The 22,843-nt window shown below is 39.1% G+C and overlaps 1 protein-coding gene across 5 annotated transcripts; it reads right to left on the bottom strand.

Annotated features, from left to right (window-relative positions):
• Positions 1 to 4,581: 4,581 nt before the first annotated feature.
• RECQL (RecQ like helicase) lies at positions 4,582 to 22,819 on the bottom strand. 5 transcript variants are annotated; one of them, XM_075051364.1, is made up of 16 exons: positions 22,654 to 22,668; positions 20,558 to 20,624; positions 20,044 to 20,170; positions 18,966 to 19,163; positions 16,883 to 17,062; positions 15,893 to 15,999; positions 14,728 to 14,926; positions 13,409 to 13,575; positions 12,809 to 12,890; positions 11,597 to 11,745; positions 11,395 to 11,512; positions 9,602 to 9,740; positions 8,418 to 8,509; positions 6,058 to 6,277; positions 5,039 to 5,168; positions 4,582 to 4,829 (listed from the first exon to the last, which is right to left on the bottom strand). In XM_075051364.1, the coding sequence occupies exons 4-16, from the start codon at positions 19,111 to 19,113 to the stop codon at positions 4,641 to 4,643; spliced, it is 1,920 nt and encodes a 639-aa protein (XP_074907465.1). In that variant the 5' UTR covers positions 19,114 to 19,163; positions 20,044 to 20,170; positions 20,558 to 20,624; positions 22,654 to 22,668; the 3' UTR covers positions 4,582 to 4,640. The 5 variants fall into 5 exon arrangements, with proteins under 5 accessions (XP_074907465.1, XP_074907462.1, XP_074907463.1 ...); XM_075051361.1 differs by lacking the exon at positions 20,044 to 20,170 and having other exon boundaries at positions 22,654 to 22,819; XM_075051362.1 differs by lacking the exon at positions 20,044 to 20,170 and having other exon boundaries at positions 22,541 to 22,667.
• Positions 22,820 to 22,843: the final 24 nt, after the last annotated feature.

A 22,843-nucleotide genomic window follows, 5' to 3' on the forward strand; every position in this document is an offset into this window, starting at 1 on the left:
TTTTATATAATTAGTCAAATGTAGATATTAAGATGGCAGTAGTGTTCTAGCAACTTATTGAAGTACATGTGAGAGAAGGGAGGTCACATGGTTCTAGGTTGAGATCAGTCTCAAAGGAGTTAATAAGGGTCAGTTGCTGGTGACTGAATTTATCCCAGCAGCATTTTACAGTCCTCAAATTAGGGGCTCAGTATACATCATCTTCTAGTTTAGAAGAAGTTAGAGGGGAAATCCAGAACCCTGAGGGGCAAGAAAAGGACACTCAGTAGCAGCTCATGTTTTTCCAAACTTACCAAGGTAATAGCTCAAGCATTCTTTCTATCGTCTATCCCTTGGCACCTAGGACACTAAGGTCTTCCCATGTTCAATCTCAGGTCCTGACAGTGTTCAGCTTTGAATATTTTTTTTTTGCTAGAAAGGCAGAAAAGTACCAGTTTCAATCTAATTCTAAACCTCAAAATTAAAATTCAACCATAATTTCTGAATTGCCAAATTCCCACTAGTGAAACATCTTAAAAACAACTTCTGCTCTACTCTTACTTTGTAATCCTGAGTGATTTTTATCATCTTTCTTCTCTCAACTATTACAGTTTTGACTAAGCTTGCATTGAACGTCTGTATTATGGAGAAACACACTCAGTGTTCACCCAGACAGGTGTTTAATTGCCATCAGCCTCTCAGCTTTGTGGGATGAGGTAAGAACATTTGCAGCAGTAAGCACTGGCTTGCTCTTACCTTGAAACACCAAGACATTATGTGAAAGGAGTCACAGGCAAGTCAAAAGAGACAGGTTGCTCTTTGAAATGGTGGAGGTGCACTAGTTTAAGCCCCAGGCCAGCAGTGATACTCTCCTATAGTTGCTTTCTCATCTCCACAAACAACAGGAGCATAAGCAAATGAATAGGTAGAGTAGCAAAGTTAAGAGACTAGAATTCAGAAACGGAAAGATTTAAGTTTAATGTAGCCCACATTTAGGGCTTAAAGTATGCAACTTTCAATGCAGTCATGTTCTAGTGCTTATAGAACAGAAGAATATTTCTTAGGATGACCAAGACTCAGTGCTAATTAGAATACAGATCTGTAGTTTGAATATAAGCCAATTCAACAGGGGAAGAAGGGGAAAAGAGAAGAGAGCACTAAGTATTTCTTGAGTGGCATTTTTTTCTATATTTCCCAAATAAAGTACAACTTTTACAAAGCAAAGAGCTGATACAGAGTTGTCTTGTTTTTAAACATAAATTTAGGTACTTCTGAAAAGCACATAAGTGGTAATTTTCTATTTGAATAAAAAGCTAGAGAAATCCAGTTCTAAGAGCAACAGACATATTTTAAAGAGATAAATACATATAATATTTCACAAGAATCTCTACAAGTCAGAAGTAGTGCAATGTTGCAACATGCCCTGTTGAAATTCTTCGATTAAGTACACTCAAGTACTCAAATAAGCTGCAGTAGGTGTAAGTATTGCAGAAACAGGCCACATCTCTCTGATCAAAACTAGAGTGATGGAGACATCCATGTGGGCTGGAACAACCGCCCCTGGCACAGCAGAGGCTTTGGCCCACCCATGGCTCCAGAGGAAGGGCGCTGCGGCAGCCCAGCTCTCCGGATGCCTGATGTCTCTCCCTGGGGCTGACGACAGCAGCCTCACCGGTGGGAGCTGTCCTCTGGTTGCAGGGCCAAGTTGCCAGGTGAAGGAGCTGCAGAAGGAGGTGAGCTGCCTGTGTAGCAGCCAGGAGGAGGAACAGAGATGGGTCTTCACAGAGATGCTGCAAAGCTAAGGACCACCCAAGTCCTGTGCTGCAAAGGAGGGAAAACCTTGAAACTACCCTCACAGGAGCAGTGGATGGAGACTCCCACAGGAGGGAAGGCTGGAAACCTCGTTTCCAGCAACACGCAAGGACTCCTTTTCCACCTGCAGTTCTGTTATTACAGAGTAGGTACGGTGCCCTGAGAAGGACAAGGATGATGAACTCCACCAAGGGATGCATCAACGCCAGCTGACCCCGAGCCAAGTGTTCACACAGTGAAGAAAAGGAAGATGAGAGTTACCAGAGAATCCCTCCTGTGGGGGACAGAGGCCCTCATTGCCAACCTGACTTGGAGACATTGACAAGGTTTGTTTCTTACTAGGTGCCCAGATCCCATATGTTGCTTAGTGACTGTGTGATCCAGAATTTTAAACTTGACAGAGAAGTGAGGAAGATATAGTAGAACTACTACCCTGGACCTCACAGAAGAGCAGATTTCAGCTTGTTCAGGGATCTGCTTGTCAGGATCGCAGGGAGACTGCCCTGGAAGGCAAAGGGGCTCAGGAGAGTTGCTTGATTTCCAAACCACAGCCTCCTTAAAAACACAAATAGTCTATTCCTATGTGCAGAAGGTCAAGCAAGGGTGGCAGAAGGCCAGCACAGGTCAACAGAGAACTCCTCAGCTAGCTCAAACACAAAAAGGGAGGCAGAAGGTACAAGGTACCCAGAACAAATAGAGACATTGCCTGAGCATGCAGGGAGGGAGTTAGAAATGGAGGAGCTCAGCTGGAAGTGGACACTAGCACAGGATGCGAAAAGCAGTAAGAGCAGCTTCTTTAAGTACCGTAGCAGCAAAAGGAGGGGTAAGGGAAGTATGGTCCCACTGGTCAAAAGGGTAGGGGAACTAGTGACACAGGACATGGAAAAGACTGAGGTATTCAACCCATTTTTTGCCTCATTTTCACTAGCAAGGTTTTCCCTCAGACCTCCCAGGTCCCCAAGCCTAACAATCTGTGGGAGTAAAGCAGCAGAGGAAGGTGGAGTTACAGATCACTTAGGCCAATTGGCCGTACACAAATCCACAGGACTGAATGAGCTGCACTGAGGGATGCTGAGGAAGCTAGCGGACATCAGTGCAAGACTGCTATCATTTCTGTAAGGACTTGGAGACTCAGAGAGGTTCCTGACGACTGGGAAAAGGCAAATATCTCACCCATCTTCAAAAAGGAGGATCTAAGGAGTTACATGCCAATCAGCTTCACCTCAGCCCCTAGAAAACTTAAGGAGCAAATACTCCCAGAAGACATTTTCAGATACACAGAGGTGATCAGGAACAGCCAGCTAGATCTACCAGAAGCAAAACATACCTGATCAACTAGACCGACTGAGATAACTGCCTGTGTGAATAAGGGGGTAGCAATGGATGTTGTATACCTTGACTTTAGCAAGGCTTTTGACATGATCTATAATTTCCTTGCAGCTAAAAACCATCAGTGAGATATAGACTAGATAAATATACAACAAGGTAGGTAGAAAGTTGTCTGAAGCACCTGGTTCAAAGAGTTGGGATCTGTGGCTCGAAGTCCAACTGGTGGCCATTTACTAGTGGCAACACTCACAGATCAGCACTGGGGCCAATACAATTTAGGGTCTTCACTAACAATCTAGGTCCAGGGATGGAGCGTGCTCTAGCCAGTCTGCAGATGATACCAAGGCTGGGAGAGCTGTTGATACACTGGAGGTCAGGGCTGCTATTCAGAGGGACCTAGGCAGGCTGGGCACATGGGCTGGCCGGGACCTCTAAATTAAGGGCAAAAGCAAAGTCCTCCACTTGGGATGGAGTAACATGCAACAGTACAGGCTAGGGCCAGACTGGTTACAGAGTAGCTTTGCAGAAAAGGACCCAGGTTCCCAGTAGGTAACAAGCTGAACGTGAATCAGCAGTGTGCCTCTGCAGCACAGACAACTGCATAGTAGACTGTATTAGCAAGAATGTAACCAGCAATTTGGGGGAAAGACTCTTTCTGGGTATTCAGCACTTGTGAGATTACAGCTAGAGTGCTGGGTTAAGTTTTGCACTTCCCAGTAAAAGAAACATACTGATACACTGCATACTGATACACTGGATTGAGTCTAGCAGAGGGCTACCAAGCTGCCTAGCTGCTCAGAGAGCAGAAGCAGGGGCTTAGTGAGGAGAAACAGACAACTGGATTTCTTCCAGATTAAAAAAAGAAGAAAGCCAGGGGAGAGGGCATGATTGTTGTGATCTTGCTGTTGTCTTCAACTACCTAATGGAAGAGCATAGCAGCAATGGGGCCAGACTCTTCTCAGAAGAGCACAGTGGTAGGACAAGAGGCAACAGACAAGTTGCAACATGGGAAATAACAATTAGCTCTAAGAAACGTCATTTTTCCTTTTTTTGGTCATGAAGGTGGTCAAACACTGGAACAGGTATTGAGAGGGGTTGTGGGGATGGTCAAAACTTAACTGGACACAACCCTCAGCACCCTCTTCCAACTGGACCTGCTTTGAGCAGGAGATTGAACTAAATGATCTCTGGAAGTCCCTTCCAGCCTGTTGATTCTGCAGTAGCGTTACTATACACTATGCTTCCAAAAGACTTAGAAAGGCAACGTGGTAATTATTTACATTTTTGTAGTCATTGCTGTATCAAAAGATAATGCACCAGTTATTTTGATATGAAGCATTTTTCCCTTGACTACTAGACTTTTTCTAGATTTGAGGGTTTTAAATATATTTGTTGCCCTGTTAGTTTTTTATTAAAAAAATGCACAAAAGGTACCATTACTAAAACACAAACTGAACTTACACACTGCGTTGTCCATGGAGAAGCAAACATGATTAGATCCTAAATGTAGTCTGTGAAACTCAGTCAAGAACCACCGGTTGGTCATCTCCACCTGCCTGAAGCTTAAGCTTCTTTGCTTTTAAGTTCGAACCACAGTTAGGCCGTTTATGTTCCTGTGCCTTCTTCACCACTGAGTCCTGCACAGTCTTTGAAATATTCTGAGCATTTTCTCTGCTTCCTTTTGAATTCGAAGATTGAGATGCTTTGTCCTGTAAGTTATAAACAGTTCTATTAGAATTCTAACATTGTTTTCCTTCTTTTTCAGTGTTCCCACACAAGAGAAAAGATACTTATGAGGTCTATTTTAAATCCTGTTGATTGCATTGCTATGAAAAATATATTGAGCAGATACCACACTATTAAAATAAACTATAGTGGAAAAGATATCTATATAGCAAGTCAGTACAGATATAAATACCTTGTAAACATTTTTCTTGTTTGTTATCCCTTCTATAGTTATGACATGTGCCTCGTTTTTCAGCAGATGTGCTTTTGGTCCTATCTTCAGGTAGGATATTGTAGCGAATGCCGTGAAGCTGAAGTCTTCCCTGCATAAATTAAATCAGTGTTACAAGGGAAGGTTGGAGACAAAGACAGGCTAGACCATGCAGGGAGAAAATGGGACACATTAACCCTTCTGATGGATGTTCCAAATAGCAGCTTGATTCTGCTTTATGTATTCAAGTGGATAGTCCGTTAATTTAGAGCAAGTCTGGTCAACACTTAACATAATTCAGTTTGTGGACCTTTACACACAAACGCACGTCAATCTGTTGGAATACATGGAGGAAAATGAGGAAAAAAAGATGTAATAAGTCATCTGCTCATCCTCTTAAGAGTATAAGAGGTCACCTATACAAACAGATGCCAAAAAAAAATTAAGACAAAAATAAAGGGATTAAATATTTGATTTGTACATATTCCTTGAACTTCTAAAACTGTATGGAAAGACAAAACACATACCACACAGACAACCAGGTTACAAGAGAAGCACTGTTGTTATTTTCACTATGCTTTCTTAAAATTTCTAAGTACCACTTTCCATATTAGCAAGCCTATCCTGACTTAGAATTCATCTGGGCAACCCCATTTGCTTTGCTTATCCATGGAATGTAAACGAGACTCCACATAAACAGCAGACTTCTCCAAAATGAAGCCTGCTGCAAATTTAAAGGTTTAACCTGAATACAGCAAACCCCAGCTTTTTAAAATTGCAAGACATGGAGCATTTCAAACATTCCTCCAACTTCTATTTTAACATTTTGAAGTAGAAATATAGTGATCTTTTGAGTTTTTTTAAATACATTAATGCATCTGAAATAAAGGCTAAAAATGAGACTACAGAATGTACCCATTAATACCATATAGAAGTAACACAAGAGTAAAGAAAAATGACTACTGGATGTTAAAAAAAAAAGTAGTCATCATCTTACATACTTCAGATACTGCTGCAGCAGTAAATGCGCAATAACTCTCTCCAGTTCCTCTCGAGGGTGCTTTGGTGGAGTAACTTCAGCCACCCTGAATTTTGATACACCTTTCCCAGACCATGCATCGATTAATTTCAGTGGGGTGAGTTTCTCACTCATGTTTTCAGCTTGTTCAAGTATCTTGATTAGATCCCTGCAGTATCCTGTTACATCCATTTTCTCACATGCTACAAATAAAAGTGAAGTAATATTTAAATAGCAAGTTATTTATAGTTATTTAGATAGTATCCATATATATATTAGGTGTATACATATATATGCACTTTTATATATTTATAGATACATATATCTATAAATATATATTTATGTGCTGTATAATAGCATTGTTTTTTTAATTTGTTTTTCAAACTATAACTTAACAAATAAAACTGTGACCTTCCCTCTGTCAAATTGGGATATATTTGTACTCAAACTTACATGTATCTTTCTACTTCATTATTAAAACTCCAATCCTGCAAACATTTTTACATATATTTAACATTACAAGCCATACAAATTATTTCAAAGAAATATTTACAAAGCATAAAATTTCTAAGGTAGCTACTACATTACTCTGAAGCTGGATTGCTTTTCCTCACCCATAACATCTATCATGGAAAGATTAGAGAGCAAAGAGGAATTGAAGAATATAAGCAAGACATTTCTTCTCTCAATACATTTATGGACAAAACAAGACAGAAAAAGAAGTATTAAGTTAATTATACAAATTAGCTTCATCATGAATAATTATTCCAAGCACTAACACATCCAGGTAGTACATAATGATCACACTTCTACTGCATGATCAGATCATGGCATAGAATTACCCCGACTGCCTCCTCCAATACTAAGAATTAAGTACTGAAAAACTAGTACTACTGCTAGGTAGTACTCAGACCTTGCTTATCTATCAAAAGGCCCTAGGGGTAAACCAGCAGTAAACAGGATATATTTCAACTGTATTTCATCACATGGCTCCTGTAAGTCTTGGGTACAAGTCAGCTCCATACTCTTCTCAACCTCTGATCCCAGTATAAATTTCAACTAAGCCCCATTTCCAATGAGAAGATAACAAGATATTGTTATTTGCATGATTTTGCAAAACGGTTTTATTATCTAGATATAATTAACTGTATGAAGAAAAAAAAGAAAATTAATATCTTTGTTTTGTCTACTTTACTCCCGCAAAATGTACAGGGAAATGAAGTCTAGTTATGAGAACAGTTTTGAATACAGAATTGTTCCTAAGTTTTTCAAGTGTTGATCACTACATTATCCAAATGCTTTGCAATGGATATGTGGTATGAGGAGATTCTATTTTTCACATATTACAAGAATTCACCTGGTACTCAAAGAAATTTAAAAGGTGGTTTTATGTGTCCAAGAAAGATGCCCAAGACCAACTTTTCCTCAGCACTCTTTTCAGAGCTTTCTAGCCTTGTATGGGATTTCTTGTGTCTAAACCAGAGCTCTCACTTAGTAAATGCAGCAACAAATACTTTGTGCATCTTCAGAGACTTATTAAAACTAGCTACCCAACACTGGCCAGGATGTTTGTGAGCTAAGCAGCAGAAGAGCTTATGTCCCAGAACCACGTTCTACTGAAACCATCCTCCTTTACCATGCAGCAAGTCTTGTTTCAGCACATCTCCCAGTTCCTTCTACATCTGGCCCATATACCTTCCCTCTTACGTTCCCAACTTTCTTCCAAAGGAAGAGCACACACTAGACAGACATTGTGCTGTTAGGGCTAACACACAGCAAAACCCTATATTTGTGTGCTCAGTTATTCTGCACAACTGTCATGCACAGTCCTGACACAGGTAGGTCTCATAAGCATGCAGCACTGAAATCCTCAGAGATTTTACCACGCAAGTTGTAAAAGGACGTGTGCAAACTGTGCCTTCTCAGAACTGAAGTGTGAACAGTTTACCATGTAGAGAGTAAGAGGCTCCTTCTCAAAATAAAGCTTTCACACTCAGAGATATCCTGAAACAAAACCTGACACATAAAAGAATCTTTTTAAAACAGGTAAGCCAATCTCCCCCTTGCCCCAGCTTTTGGGAACAGCTGAAAGGCTGAGCCTGAAAGATACCAAAGTGTTGGGCCTCAGGCAAAAAGCCAAACCAGGAAGCACCCTGCTAAACATCATGAATTTGGCAACACTAAGCCACTAAAAACCGACATTCATAAAATTTGCACCTTGGAAACAGGCAGTATTACATGCACTCTTTACAGAAGTTGCTTATAGTTTGTCTAAAAAAGATATTTCTTTAAGCCAACCTTCTCCATGTTCTCTGTCCTTGGTTATAAAAACAATTTACTTACAGCTCTCTCTACAGCAGTTATCACACATTCTGTTGCAGTTTGCAGAATCCCATACTTCATCAAAATGATGGGCTATGAGGACCCGGCGACACCTGAAAGAACAGAGAGCAAAGAGGTACTATAGAGCATACATGTATAAACCTGTGTTATAAATCATGAGTGTGGCAAAAAGAAGGTGCCTTGGGTGTAGGGGTCGGCGTTCGGAAGATCTCGCGTTGTCACGGAAAGTTAGAGGGTTAGTCGCAGCCTTGTGATGTACCTGTAACCCCACCTCCCCTTGTTAGTATAAAAGGAATTAACTGCGCAATAAAAGGGGGAAGTTGGCGCTCACACTGCGTGTGTTCTCTGTCTCTTTCCCTGGTCCGGGCCGACCAGTGATCTAAGCGTGGCACCTTGATATGTAGCGAATGCTACACCTTGGGTCAGCTCATATCTCAAAACAAGCATGAAGAATTATCTCAGGAAAAATCAGAAAACAAACACTGTGACACAGTATTTGCTGTCAGTTATGCTAACAGAAGTAACTAGTAGCTTTCAGTAATAGTAAATGCTACTGTAGGAACAGTTCGCTTAAAGCGGAAAAGTATAATCTGCAATTTCAACAGAATGAAAAATCATAAGAATATAAACTAATTCTTAGACTGAGGCCAACAAAGGCTATACTGAATGCATGAGTTGTCCACAACACAGATACAAGTGTTTTCCATGAAGTATTCCATACAGCTCAGTACAGCAGATGAAGCATTAAGAACATGTGGATTCCCGTATGGGCAATAAAAACTGGTACCTTAGAGTAAAAACCAAAGTATTCCAGTTTTTGCTCTGAATGAAATTTGAAATCCAAAGTGTTTGTTGACAGATATTTCACCTCAACATAACTGCTTCCAGAACTTTATCCTGAAGCTGGCAAGCAACACACCAACACTCAGCTTTATGTAAGAGTGCACATACTGAGCAGCCAAACCACAAACTCCAAACTCAAGACACTGTTACAATAGTAGCGTTTCTATAGTGTGGTGGGGTTTTTTTGTTTTGTTGTTGTTGCTTTTGTGGATGGTTTTGTTTGGTGGTGATTTTTTGTTGTTTTTTGGGGTTTTTTTTTCAAATGCTCTCAAAAAAAAAAAAAAAATCAACAAAATTAGCCTATTTAAAAACTAAGCAACCCCACCACCACAGTAACTTACTTGCTCATATTCTGGCAGTAAGACACCATATCGTACAGCTTCTCTTGCCCTACGTTTTCCATCACTACCATTGAGCTGATTCTGAATATATCTCCAAAGCCATAGTACAAAATGCAGTCAGCTTTTTGGTCATCTCTACCTGCAATGCATTAAAATGAACAAAAAATTTAGAATATATTTACTTTAAGCATAGCAATTTCTGGTACAAATTCCACTTTTTCTGCATGGGCTTCTGCAGCCCCTGCAAGAGAGTGCATAACTGTAAGAGTATCAAGCATAACATATTAGCCAACAGAACATAGCATGATACAGACTAGAAATAAAATAGAGTCTTCTACAACTACAGAATTAAGCAAACTGAAAACAATGAAGATTTTGACCCTTTAACAACCACAATAAAATATTAGTATCATACAGAAAGTCAGTGAAATCATTATTTTCTCACCCTAAAACCTCTTGGAAAATCCTAGCCAAATATATCTTGAAGCCCAATTCTTATTTGTTTAATAGACATTGTAAGCTTCAAATACCTTATTAGGTATTAATGGTAATAAATAAAGAGAGAATTAGGTACGATTTAACAAAATATTCTGTTTAAAACCAACTGTGCCTTCTATAGCTGAACTTAGATCATCTCTTTCTTCCCATTGTCCACCCCTCCCAATGATGTGCTGATGGGTGTCCTCCTGCTATTTACAAGATCCAGAGAGCAGAAAAGGCCTAAAACCCCTAAACTTTTAAAAAGTTTAACATATAACAGAAAGGAACTACTTCAACTGGATGGGAAGTCAAGAGGGAAAAGGAAGGTTTCATAAGCTAAGTACTATGTTCAGGCAAATGAGTAGCAGTGCTTAATTAATCCTTCCCCAGAAGAATTTCATTTAAATTCAGTTATGAAGAAGAAACACAAAAGCTTGCTTTAATTATGCCAAGTTGATAAACACTGTGAAACAACTATTTCAGCACCTATATGGCCCTTATCTCACCACTTCAATATTTATACTTCCTGCTGCCTCCAGCACTATCTGGAAGTAACCAGGTTCTAGCATAAGCAGATGCAAACTCCCACAAACTTTGATGACTGTTCTATTTCTTAGGCCAGCTAAGGCCAATTTCTATTGCACAGGCATAGTTAAAATCTCAACCAATTGCCCCTCAGGGTCCTTATAAAGCTTTCCTCCACATAGATTCAACTCTGTCTTTGAAAAAGTAATAATGCACAAGGTCAAAAAACCCACACCAAAATAAAACACCGCAAACCCTTTTTTTTAGCCGTAACAGCTATTTAGTGCTGCTATATATTGATCAATCCTTAAAATTTCCTGCTCCAGACTCCCCATCCTACTTGTATTTCAGTGGCCGCTGAAATTCATACAGCAATTAGACATCACCTAGAGACAATGTGAGCAAATCACACAAACCAGTTGCTATGCAAAGGAAAAACAAACAAACAAAAAAAATCCTTTCTGTAACATACATCCCATCAGTCAATGCCATGTTATGAAATTATTCTGGCAAGCCACAGATGTCACAAAAATTCAGTAATTAAAAAAATGCTGAGTAAATGGCTAGGTACCCAGTTATTCTTTGCTACACTGCAGTACAGAGGCCTGAGATCATGAACGTAGTTTATATTTGCTTTAAAGTCTCTTTACAGAGGCTGAGTGGCATTACACACTTTGGAACCTGTCTCAAAGACAAGACACACTGCACAAATGACTGAAGTCAAAGTACAATTTTATTGGTTTAATGGATGTAAAAGGCAACTTTGCAAAAGCCATTTCCTACAATACCTGCACGTCCACTCTCTTGGTAGTAGTTCTCCATGGACTTGCTCATAGAATGATGAATTACAAACCTCACATCAGGTTTATCAATTCCCATACCAAAAGCAACAGTCGCCACCACAACCTGAAAAAAATTAAGAAACCATCAAGGTACCAAAACACAATTTGTTTAAATGAGACATAAGTCTATGAAAAGTATCTGCTTCACCTGGATTTGATTCGCTGCCCATCCTTTATGAACTTTGGTCTTATATTTAGCATCCATGTTTGCATGGTAAGTCCCTGCCTTGATTCCCAGTTTCTGCAAACTCACAGTAACTTGCTCAGAATCCTTCTGAGAAAAACAATAAACAATTCCTGCAAGAAAGTGAAAGATGCCTTATTGTAATGTCTTAAAAAACCCAAACAATTACCAATACTTAAAAACAACTTTGAAAGTTTTATTAACTTAAAAATAAATAAATAAAACCCAGTAAACAACCTTTGTGTCTATTCAGTCTGCAGTATTGGTAGCCATGAAGGGAACTTCAATTATGAGCTTTGACTTGTAGACTAAAGAGAAAATATGGGTGCCAACCCACATAATCATGGAAGTATTCTATTAATGTTCAAGGAGGACAATGGTTATTAATGCTTATGTAAAGGGGTGCTGTTCCTTATGACACCTGTGACATCTCACCTGATGTTTCAGATAAATCTGCTTTTTGTCATTAGTCAGTCTGGGCTAAGTCAAGGATTACACACAAAGCTGTGCGATTTGTGATCATCTTAGCACAGTCTGTACTCAGGGAGCTGCTCGTTACAGCCACAGTGTTCCACAGCAGAGACAGCGACACACTGCTGCTCCGGAAAATTGGATTCTGTTGCCTTTGTAATATGGCTCTCCTCTTTATTTCCACTACATAGTTTATTGAATTACACAAAGTCCAACTCTTACAGTTCTGCTTTCATCACGAAAGTACAATTCACCCCACCACACACCCATTCTGGGAACTGAATAATACATGAATCTTATGATCAAATATGAAAAAAGTGTTAAAGATAGTAAGTATCCTGACGCATAGATACTAAATGACACGCGTGATTTAAGAACACAGATAACCTTTTTTGAGCCTTGTTCCTACAGATCTTAAAAATTGCTATTATTATCTATACAAACATTGTTCTATATACATCAACATTATATTTCAATACTTCAGAAGATATAAGTAAACTGTAAAGACATTTAAACACTAATGAATGAAAAGAGTAATTATTCAAGGTACAGGTCTTACATCCATCTAATGCTGGATGTTTAATGTATGGTGAAGGTAGAATTTCTCTACATGTTTCAGAATCACTTGAAAACATGCCTGTAAGGCCAAAGATTATAAAAAAATAGCATGCTCTTTTTTCTTTTTTTTTTTTAAACACTTTTTACCTGAGAGTCCTTTGTATCTTCCATTAATGATCTTAACTATGTCCTCAATGAAATCTTCATTATTTGAAGGCTTATGACGAACCTCAAAAATATAATATACACATGCCAGAGAGTTCTTCAAGTGGGCACACAGTCTGTTAAACAATCCTATTATTCTGCTTCTTCCACTAAACATAACTATTCTTCCATTTACAGTCAGATTACATATCAAAAGTCCATAGATAAAACAAACCAAAACAAAACCACAAGTTTTCCCATGAAGAACAAAAAAAGAACCTGTGACCAAACTGAAATACAGTACAACACAATAGTTCACAACTTTTTGCAATCATATGACATTTTTCAACAGATTGCAGCAGTGAGCCTGCTACCCACCTCTCCCCTCTACAGAGTCCTATCTGCTAAGCCTTGCTCACAAAGACAGAGCAGCCCAAGTTCCTCTGCAGATGACACCAAGTTCAGCAACACAAAGTAATGAAACAACACCATCATTCAGTTGAAAAATGTGTAATTGAAAATCTACTCTAAAATTCATCAACTGTACCTTACAGAAGACAACATGACTGCAATGCAGTCAAACAAACAGGTAGTAAGATATACCTCATAGTAAAGATTGGGCCGGTTGAAAGAAGCAGTAAAGGTAATGCACTTCTGAACGTGCAAAATTTTCTGAGCATCCTTTAAAACATGATTTGTAGCAGTTGCTGTCAATCCAATCAAGGGAGCATTGGGAAACTGTCTTTTCAAGATACCAAGAGACTTGTAGTCTAAGCAAGAAAACGAAAAGAAGAAAGAAAAAGATTTCTCATACCATAGATCCAAAGTTAAAAAAGATATTCATGTAGATAGTATTCAATGGGGTAATACTGAAATAAATGTTATTACTGATCAATTTACTACAGTACTAATTTATACATCCAAATTATTTCATAAAGAAGGTGGCACTTATCAAAATAGATGCTCTCTCTTCTAACTGAATTTCACAGAAACAGCCACTATTCAGAAGGCAAAACATATCACAAGAGAAGGTCTTAAAGAGATAGAAAAATGTAAGTGGCATCGCATTAAGCAACATTCACGTTATTTTGCAGGTCTGTTTTTACAAACAGCTTTTCAGTAAACACAGCTTTGCTGATAAACAAGCAATGTAGAATTTGGATACATAGACCATAGTACACCAAGGAAAGATTTTAAAGGCTCAGTGCTGACAATCACTTGCTGCCTTAGAATAGAAACGCAGCCAGAGGTACTTAATCAAATTCCACATTGCCTGTTTAACTGGCATGGCTCTTTGCTCAGACAATACTTTTTAACAAAACTGCAAAGGCTGACTTTACGGTTATTATTGCCTCAAATCAGGTTTTCTTTCAAAGGCAAAGAAACAGTAACCAGTAAGTAACAGACTTCTACTACTAACAAGATAGGAAACCAACAAAGCACACTTTCTTTCCGTTCAAGTCAAGGGCATTTGTTTCAACTTGCTTTAGAAGCAATTAAAATACAACTCATAAATTTACAAAATGCTCTACCTCTGTCACACAGAGTGCTAGGGAGCAGTGTACAGAATGACTTTTTCATGTAACCATAGATTAAAGATGACTGTATTGTCCATATTAAAGACAGCAGCCAAAAACTTTCATTTTACTAAGCTCCAATTAAAGTAAACTTAATTAGGAGTTTTTCAGAATACTAACAGCAAAATCTACATTGAAATTGTCCCCATTTGCATGAACTTAGCTCCTGGATAAGGATATAGTAATTTGTGAATTTAATTTAAAGTCCTTGAGCTAACACAGGTACTTGCCATACCCTAAGAATTTACTTGACACATGAAGAAAGCACCTGGCTTTATTTCAGGCCTAACTCATTATTTATTGATGCCTGAATAACACTGCAGACTGGATTTCTAATGCGCATACCAGGCCTGAAGTCATGGCCCCACTGACTACAGCAATGGACTTCATCTACAGCAATGCGAGCAAGACACCCTGCTTGATAAGCTTTCTCTAGCTTTGACATGAACATTTTGCTTTTTGCAATCTTCTCCGGGGTCACGTAAATGAGCTTCAGTTGTGAATTTCTGTCTAGCATTTCGGTATGAACCCACTTCACATGCTCCTGTTCAAAACAAAAGGAGAAATCAGGGGCTAACAAACTAGGACAACACACTAAAGTTGCTTAGTGCTAAGATTCTTAAGAGGTTATTAACAATTCGTATGGGGTAATTAAGAGAGTCTGATAAATTGTTACACAGTATTTACCGCTACTGTAAGTCTTTGTTGAAGTTCATTATATATAAAATGTTAATTTTAGTACTTGGAAAATCTGCCACAGAACTTTGAAAAAGCAAACTACTGAATATTTGTCTTTGCTTCATCATGTGATATCAATATTTTCCCAATAAACTATAATGTACCAAACATGCCTGTAGTACTACAAGAGTAAAATAATTTCTTGCACACAACTGTAGTCTTTATTACGGAGTTTTCAAAGCACTCTACCTCAAAGCAGGCTCCAAGTTTGGCACATTGCATAAAGCCACTAACCTATCAAATCCAGCGTCACGTTCAAGTTAATGACCACAGCCTCCTGCTAGTCAGGAAAATATATTTCACTGTAAAAAGCAACTGACTAATAACAGACTGGGAAGTAAGTTGCTTTTGGGCCTCTGGATCAAACAGCTTACCATCCTAAAGTAAGACAAATAATTATATGTAAAAGCCTGCACAACTTAACATGTTACTAGTGGACAAAAGTCGTCTACTCCAATCATCTTTTAAGTCTAGAAGCTGAGTAAAAATCTACAACACACACCAGCCAAAGGTACTTCACATCCTCTAAATAGCCCAATGAAATCCATTTATTCCATGAAAGGTGTTGGTTTACATGTGTTCTTGTCTTTAAAACAAGAATGCAAAATACTTATTCACATATCACAGCACGTAGCTGGCAAAATACTGTTGACAGAATGGCATTAACTGATAAAACTGTGCCATTCATTCAGTATTCATAAATAACATACACAGAGGCAAGATGCCAGTACATACACCACAAAAACTGTGAAGAATTGGCACTTAAACATACCTTACTGCTTGAGGCATTTAATAAAGTTGCAGAAATACCAAGCTGTTCTAAGACCATGAGTTGATCTTCCATAAGTGATATCAAAGGACATATCACGAGCGTGAAACCTGTAACAATCAATCACTGTGCAAACTGAACAGTTCAGATGTCACAAACATCTCCTCTAATACTTCTTACTAATGCATCAGTCCTGTTCTGAAGGAACTGCCAAACATGAGCTTAAGCTTCACACACAGTAGCAGACTCCCCTCCTAGAGAGCTGATAAGTGACTGCTGGGTCACCTAGGGATACTTCTTATCAACTGCCCATGACATGCACCTTCTCTTAAAATCTAGACCACAAACAACTGAGCTGCAACAAACAGAGTATAAGAACTAATATACAAAACAAAGAAAGTTGGATTCACATCTGTGTTGGGAGGTGCTAATTTACCATACAACTAAGCAATGCTAGGTATTGGTAAATTTGGTCTTTGTAAATAAACAAACTTCCATGAAATTTGATGGGTTATTTTTCAAAAAGAAAGCTCAGAAACTAGAACAGGATACTTATTTTCAAAAATGAATATGCAAAGTCTCTCCCAAATAACCTGAAGCTAAAGCTTTAGAGTGGAAGAGACAAATAACAGATATCCATACCTTAGTAATTTACAGTCTGTATATTGAATTAAGAAAGAAAGAAAGAAGTGACAAACTTTTAAAAAAGTTCTTTCAGCGTTTAATAACATATTGAGAGGAACACAGATAAATTATTTAAAACTAAATCACATCTAAAAGGCACATCTATTTTAAAGCTGCTATTGCTCCTTCAGAGAAAATAAAGTAAGAGAGCAAACCAAATATTTTTAGTTAATCCTTCTCTCATATCTTTGCTCTTTTTTCCACATACTGTGATACTAGACACCAGTGTAACATTCATTCTCCAAATAACTATGAAAGGGAGAAAATAAATACAATTGTTTATATGTGACCTTTTCTTCCCTTACATACCTTCAGAACACACAGCTGGTAACTGATAGCAAAGGCTCTTTCCACCACCTGTAGGCATGACAAGAAATATATCCTTTCCTGCCATTGCAGCATTTACTGTTTCAAGTTGCAAGGACCTAAACTTCTGGAGTTTAAATTTGCCCTGCAGTGCAGTTTTTATCTTCTCATACCATGGAAAATCTGTTAAGGGGAAAAAACCAAACATGTTTCACAACCAAGTTAAAATATAAGAAGGAAGGGCAATTTACATATACAATAACTAAATCTGGAAGCAACACAATTTTAGATCTGGGAAAGTGTTCAAAGATTCAATAATGGCACACAAAAAGCTACACACAACCCAAGTCTGTAAAAACCAGTTTCTACGGTGGACCTTTGAGAACTCTGAAATGTAAACACAATACACCTCCAGACTAAAGGCTCTTATTGCACATAAATGTGAACTAATGCGAAAAACACACAAGCAGATGGAACTTCAAAGTGCTTGTGATCAAGTTAACTGATTAGTCCAAAATTAAATGGAAATGAGAAGCCCACCCTGAAAATAAATAAAACCAGACATCAAGCCCTACAACAGTTGCCCAAATGCTCCCCCCATACAAATGCAGTGATTACAAACAGTAAATGAAGGCAGAGTTGCCATTTTTTCCATATATTCCAGCGATAATAAGTATTTATTAAAAAAAAAAAAAAAAAAAAAAGAGGGGGGGAGTTTAATCTTCCCCAAAATAACCACCCCAACATGCTTATAACAGTTTTTTCTTTTCTTCAATAGAGCTAAAGACTGCATCATTTAACGAGATAATACTGCAAAAACTTAAATTCCAGATGCATCAGGAAATATATTAACCATTTTTGTATTATTAAAATTAAAATGCAGAAAAACTGTGGGAACTCCAGGCTACACTGTGTGCAATGCAAGAATTAACTTTGGGAATTGAGGTGACATTGCTTCCTAATTTACAGAGAGCACAGACAAGATCCAAGGCTCTCTGAAACCAAGCCTCCCACTGACTTCAGTGAGCTTTATACTGGGACCAAATTTAGCTACTGCTCTTGTTCAGCATGTACACAGCATCTGATTGCAAAGATGTTAGTTTTCAAAGCATAGGAGGAGAGAATTAGGCACAAAGCTACCCAGAACGAATCGATTTGTTCAATAGCATCAATTTGCAATTATAAAGTATCAGTATTCTTACATATGCATAACACTTTTCTCAAACCCGGACAAATATGGATTAGACTACAAAGTTAATTTCATTTTTAAAAAAGCCTAAAAAGAGAATATATACAATGGATACAGGCAGAAATTAACAATGCATTTCCAAATTGCAAATGAAGTAAAAGAGGAGAGGGAGGGGGGAAATAATAATAAAAAAGATCTGAATCGAATTTGGCTAGGCATAACATGGTCAAGACCCACCAACTACCCAGGACTTTAGTCAGTGTTTAACTTGAAAGACAGCACTTCCAAAAGAACAGCAGCCCTCACACCACCATGGGGCACTTGCCATTTGGACTAACTCTACCAGACTAATGTATTCCACATTACTTTTGGCAGTCAGCATCCATCTAATTTGCATTACTTTGGTAAGGCAGTGAGGCTACATAACCCATGGCAAACACAACAAATGTCCTACTCACTGAAGCAAGGAGAAACACAAACAGAGCAAGAAGTAACTTTGAGAGTGCAAGACTTATTATCAAATCCTGAAAAGATTCAGAATAATTATTTTTAGAACATAAACAGGGAATATAAGTATTGCAATATATCCAGATTTACTCTGGGATTCTTAAGGCAAATCAAATCAAGTTGTGACTTTGCAACAAGAAAAGAATAAAAGTAGTTATGACAAGCCGTTCTTGTGATAATTCTGTCCAGAAGAACTCAGATTAACTCCCAGGAATGTCCAGGGAGTTAAGTACAAACATCACCCTGAGTAATTAAGATGGCAAGTCACCCAGCTGAACAAAATGAAATAGGACAATATAATTATCCAAACAAAACTCTGTACGAACACATTTTTCCCCTACTGAATTAGTTTACTTCTATGTTAGAATACTTGAATTTGACTCTGCAAACCTTTTTTGTTCCATGCCTCGGCTGAGGTTTCCATGTCTTTACTTCCACCCGCGTCCAAGTCTCCTGAGGACTGCTTTATCAGATTCTTTACTCTCATCTTCTTTTGAATGAGTTCCTGCTGTTTATCCACAAGTTCCTGAATCTGCATCTCCACCGCTTGCAGCTCATTTTCAATGGAAGCCAGTACCTCCTCTAGCACTGAAAGGAAAAGCAAGGTGAACACAGAATAGAGACTACAGTAACATGCTAGTTCCAATTTTAAATGAGATCTTAATTTGTTGATTGAGAACGATCAAAATTAAACACAACCAAAAGCATTTAGAGAAACAGCCAGCCTGACAGGCCCACTGATAAGATTATAGCATCTAATATTGTATATGCCATGTAAAAATACTTAGCAAGGCTTAACAATGTATTTCTTATATTAGTAGGTCATATATACACAGGTATACTGTGAGTTGTAACCTCTGATATGGTATATGAGAGATATGCAATACTATCATTGCCTGCATTGATTAATAAATAAAAAAACATATCACGACCCAGTTTGTCAAACACAGTGCCTCTCCAGAGAAACACTCGAAATTATTTTCTTTTCTGCAGATGCATATTAAACAGTGAAAAGCATATCGCATCTGCCCTGATATTAAAGCTGCAAGTGTTACAATGAAGACGAGTACTCCAGCCAATTCCAAGGCGAGCACAACATTAGAACATTTTTAGTAGAAAGCATTTACATGTGAGAAGCAACATTAATCTCAGGAAGTAAAGGTCTTCTGAAGATGGAAATAGGGACATTAGCAAAAAATTACATTTTGTGCACCCAGATCTCCCTCCTATACAGGACCAGAGAATCTGCTGAATGTCAAGGTTTGAACACAGAGGATGAATGCTTTTGCAAACACAAGCCATTCTTCACATCTGAAAAAACTGAAGCAAATAATCCCCAAAAGCTTGGGTTAGATAAGTGAATCTTTGGTGGGAATTTGCCTCTTTATATGCTAATACACATCTATGTGAATTATGGATTGTGTTCTAGAATCCAATTCCCAGGGTTAAAACAATAATTGACACATACCGCAGCATGCCAAGCATGTATCACTGTTTCAGAGCCAGGTCAGAAAAGCATAAGAAGAAATGTCTTCCTCTTCCCACACCCAAAATTAAAGAGATTTTGGTCCAAGCACAGCAGATATGATAATGTGCTTATGGAAACAAAAAATGTATAACACAGAAAAAGATATCCTCATTACATATGGCATGAAATGGGGACATTTGTCTTCCTAAATGCCCGTGGTTACTCAGCAGGAAAGAGTTGAAAGTATCTTAAAATATGAAGCATATTTTCAAAATAGTGAAAACCAAGTAATTTCCTTGACAAACCTGCTTTTGGTTTAGTTTTTATCTAAGAAACAAATAGTTACCCAGTAGAAGAACTTTTTCTTCAAATCTGAAGCATAATAGCACAGACACCACAAACTCTTTTCTGCATACATTAAATTCATATAACTAACAATCAATAACATCAGGTGATTGTGTCTGCTAGCTAAAACATAATAAAATGAACATATTGAATGCTAATGTTGGATTACCTGCAACAGCTGTCATCTTTGGAGATTACAGAATGTTATCCTTAGGAGGCCTTATTTAACCGAGCAACTGTCACCAAGAATAAAATACAATAAATTAAAAAAAAAAAAAAATTATTTCATCAGTAATCCTTCTAAACCTAGAACAAATGTACTGCAAGATAGTTTTCATTAACATAGGAGGTGCTAATATAACAGTTTAAGTACCAGTTCATTTAATCTGCCTATATAAATATCCCCAACCAGATGACAATATACTTTTTCCCTTCTGCAAAAGGGACAGATACCAACTCGCAACCAATTCCTAAGGCTATAGCTCACCAGCCTTCTAAATGAAACCAAGTGTATTTTAACCAACTCGTAAATTTTCTGAGAGGCATGGTCCAATATAGACCAGCCATTCACCTACCTTTGACCTATCTTTTTTTTTTTTCCATCTCTTCAAAGACTATTTTACATAAAAGTCTGAACAAATTATACTGTGCCCCTTAGAAAAGCAGCCACCATAACACCCAGATGATCTTCTAGGAGGAAGTAGAAACATAGTTTGGTTCAGAGAAGGGGCATCAGTTTTGATTAGATCATCAGTGAGATGAACTTAGAATTCTATTTATTGGCTAATTTTCTGAACAACATTCTTTGCCACATTATATGCTAATAATACAATACTCAAGAAACTTGATATTCTCTCACTCTTGTTGAATTCTGAACTATTTATTATACACATGGGAGCCAAATCTGAGGGAAGGTGAAAGGGAACAAATTCATCAGACCCTCACTATAAGCTGATCCTAACATAACAAATATTTTACTGTGTTCCTATAAATGGGGGGGGGGGGAATATATATAAAAAAGAATGTGAATACAACACTAACTTTGCCAGAAAAGGTTATAATTAAAAATAAGGTAAAGGCCCACACTTCAGAAAGAAATTGATTATTGTGTAAGATAACTCAGCAGTGTCCAGGTCACCCACATAATTTGAGTTACACAGTCCTGTCTTTATACCACCTCCCACTTGCACAAAAGTATTTGGAAATACTGGTCTCCCCAAAGTATAGAGCAACTAGTGGCATCCAGAAACAACAGTAGATGTGAAACAGACACACTGTAAGTGCAATACACTGCTTCTATTCCCCACAGCAAACACGAACCTCATAAATACCACTAGGCCGATAGCTCAGGAAACATAAGCCATTTTCTTATCCAAAGAGGGGGAAAAGAATGAAAATTACCTATGAAAGTTTCAAACATCCGAATTCCTGTGAATACACCCCATGACAGCCTTTTCTAAATAGCCCACTAGTGGCGAAAAAGAGGCCTTTAAGCAGATAGAGGCCGGCCATGCCTGAAACAGGCTGGTAACCAGCGACACTTCCCACCCCGCACAGGTTTAAGTGGGTGTCCCAGCACTGGAAGCTGTCTCACCTCACCTTCTATCCAGCCTCCACACTAAACCTCTTCAGCCCCAACTCTAAGAAGTGATGTTAATAGTGCATTACCAAAACCCCTTAAATTAGGCAATAAAACCAACAAGAATTGCGCAGGCAAGATGCGTCAATTTAGCGGTAGTTTAACCAGGTAAAAAAATCCCCCATCCGGCCATAAAAACCCTGAGAAATCACCTTCAAAAGAAAAAACCAAAACAAAAAACCCCACATCATTAAGAGAGGAAGAAAAAAGCCAAACCGGCAGCAGGGACGATACCTTCACACCGGCCGTGTCAGCACCCGTCACCCGCAACCCCAACACGAGCCGCGGGCACGAAACGCAGGGCGCGACCGCCTCACCGAGGCGGCCCCACGCCTCACAGCGGCGGCCCATAGCGGCGCCGTCGCGACCGGGTAGGGAAGCCGCCTGCCCGGAGGACCAGCGCCGCGGCGGAGGGGCGGGCCGGAGGCTGCTGGGGGCCACGCAGGCGGAGGAGGAGGCGGCCGGCAGACCCCTGCCGCCAACAGCCTCGGCCCCCGCCGCGCCTCTCCTCACCTCAACACCCCCATCCTCGCGCACGACGGTTACGGCCCCGGTGCGCGCCGCTCGCTCGCTCGCTTCTCCCCCCGGCCCCTCCAGCCCCCGCCGCCACTGCTCCCCGCTCCCACCTGGACGGCCGGCTCCCAGGCCTCGCCCCCTCCCGGTTCCGCCTCTTCCGCTGCCGGCTTCTCTCAGCCAATCGCCAAGAGGGGCCAAGAGCGAGGGTGACCACGTGCACCCTCTCTCCCCCAATCAGCAGCGGCCCGGCGGCGCTCCCGGCGGCGGTAATGAGAGCAGAGAGGCGGGCGCCGAGACGGG

Source organism: Buteo buteo, chromosome 19 (assembly GCF_964188355.1).
Source record: "Buteo buteo chromosome 19, bButBut1.hap1.1, whole genome shotgun sequence".
Classification (NCBI taxonomy): Eukaryota; Metazoa; Chordata; class Aves; order Accipitriformes; family Accipitridae; genus Buteo; species Buteo buteo.

Bases quoted from the DNA above. Each gene is read 5' to 3' on its own strand.
- RECQL (XM_075051361.1), bottom strand. The intron at 11,513-11,596 runs GTGAAGCAGATA...AATTTTTTTCAG, and splicing joins GGGCAGCGAATCAAATCCAG to GTTGTGGTGGCGACTGTTGC. The intron at 6,278-8,417 runs GTAAGTAAATTG...TTTTATTTGTAG, and splicing joins TAACTGCTGTAGAGAGAGCT to CATGTGAGAAAATGGATGTA.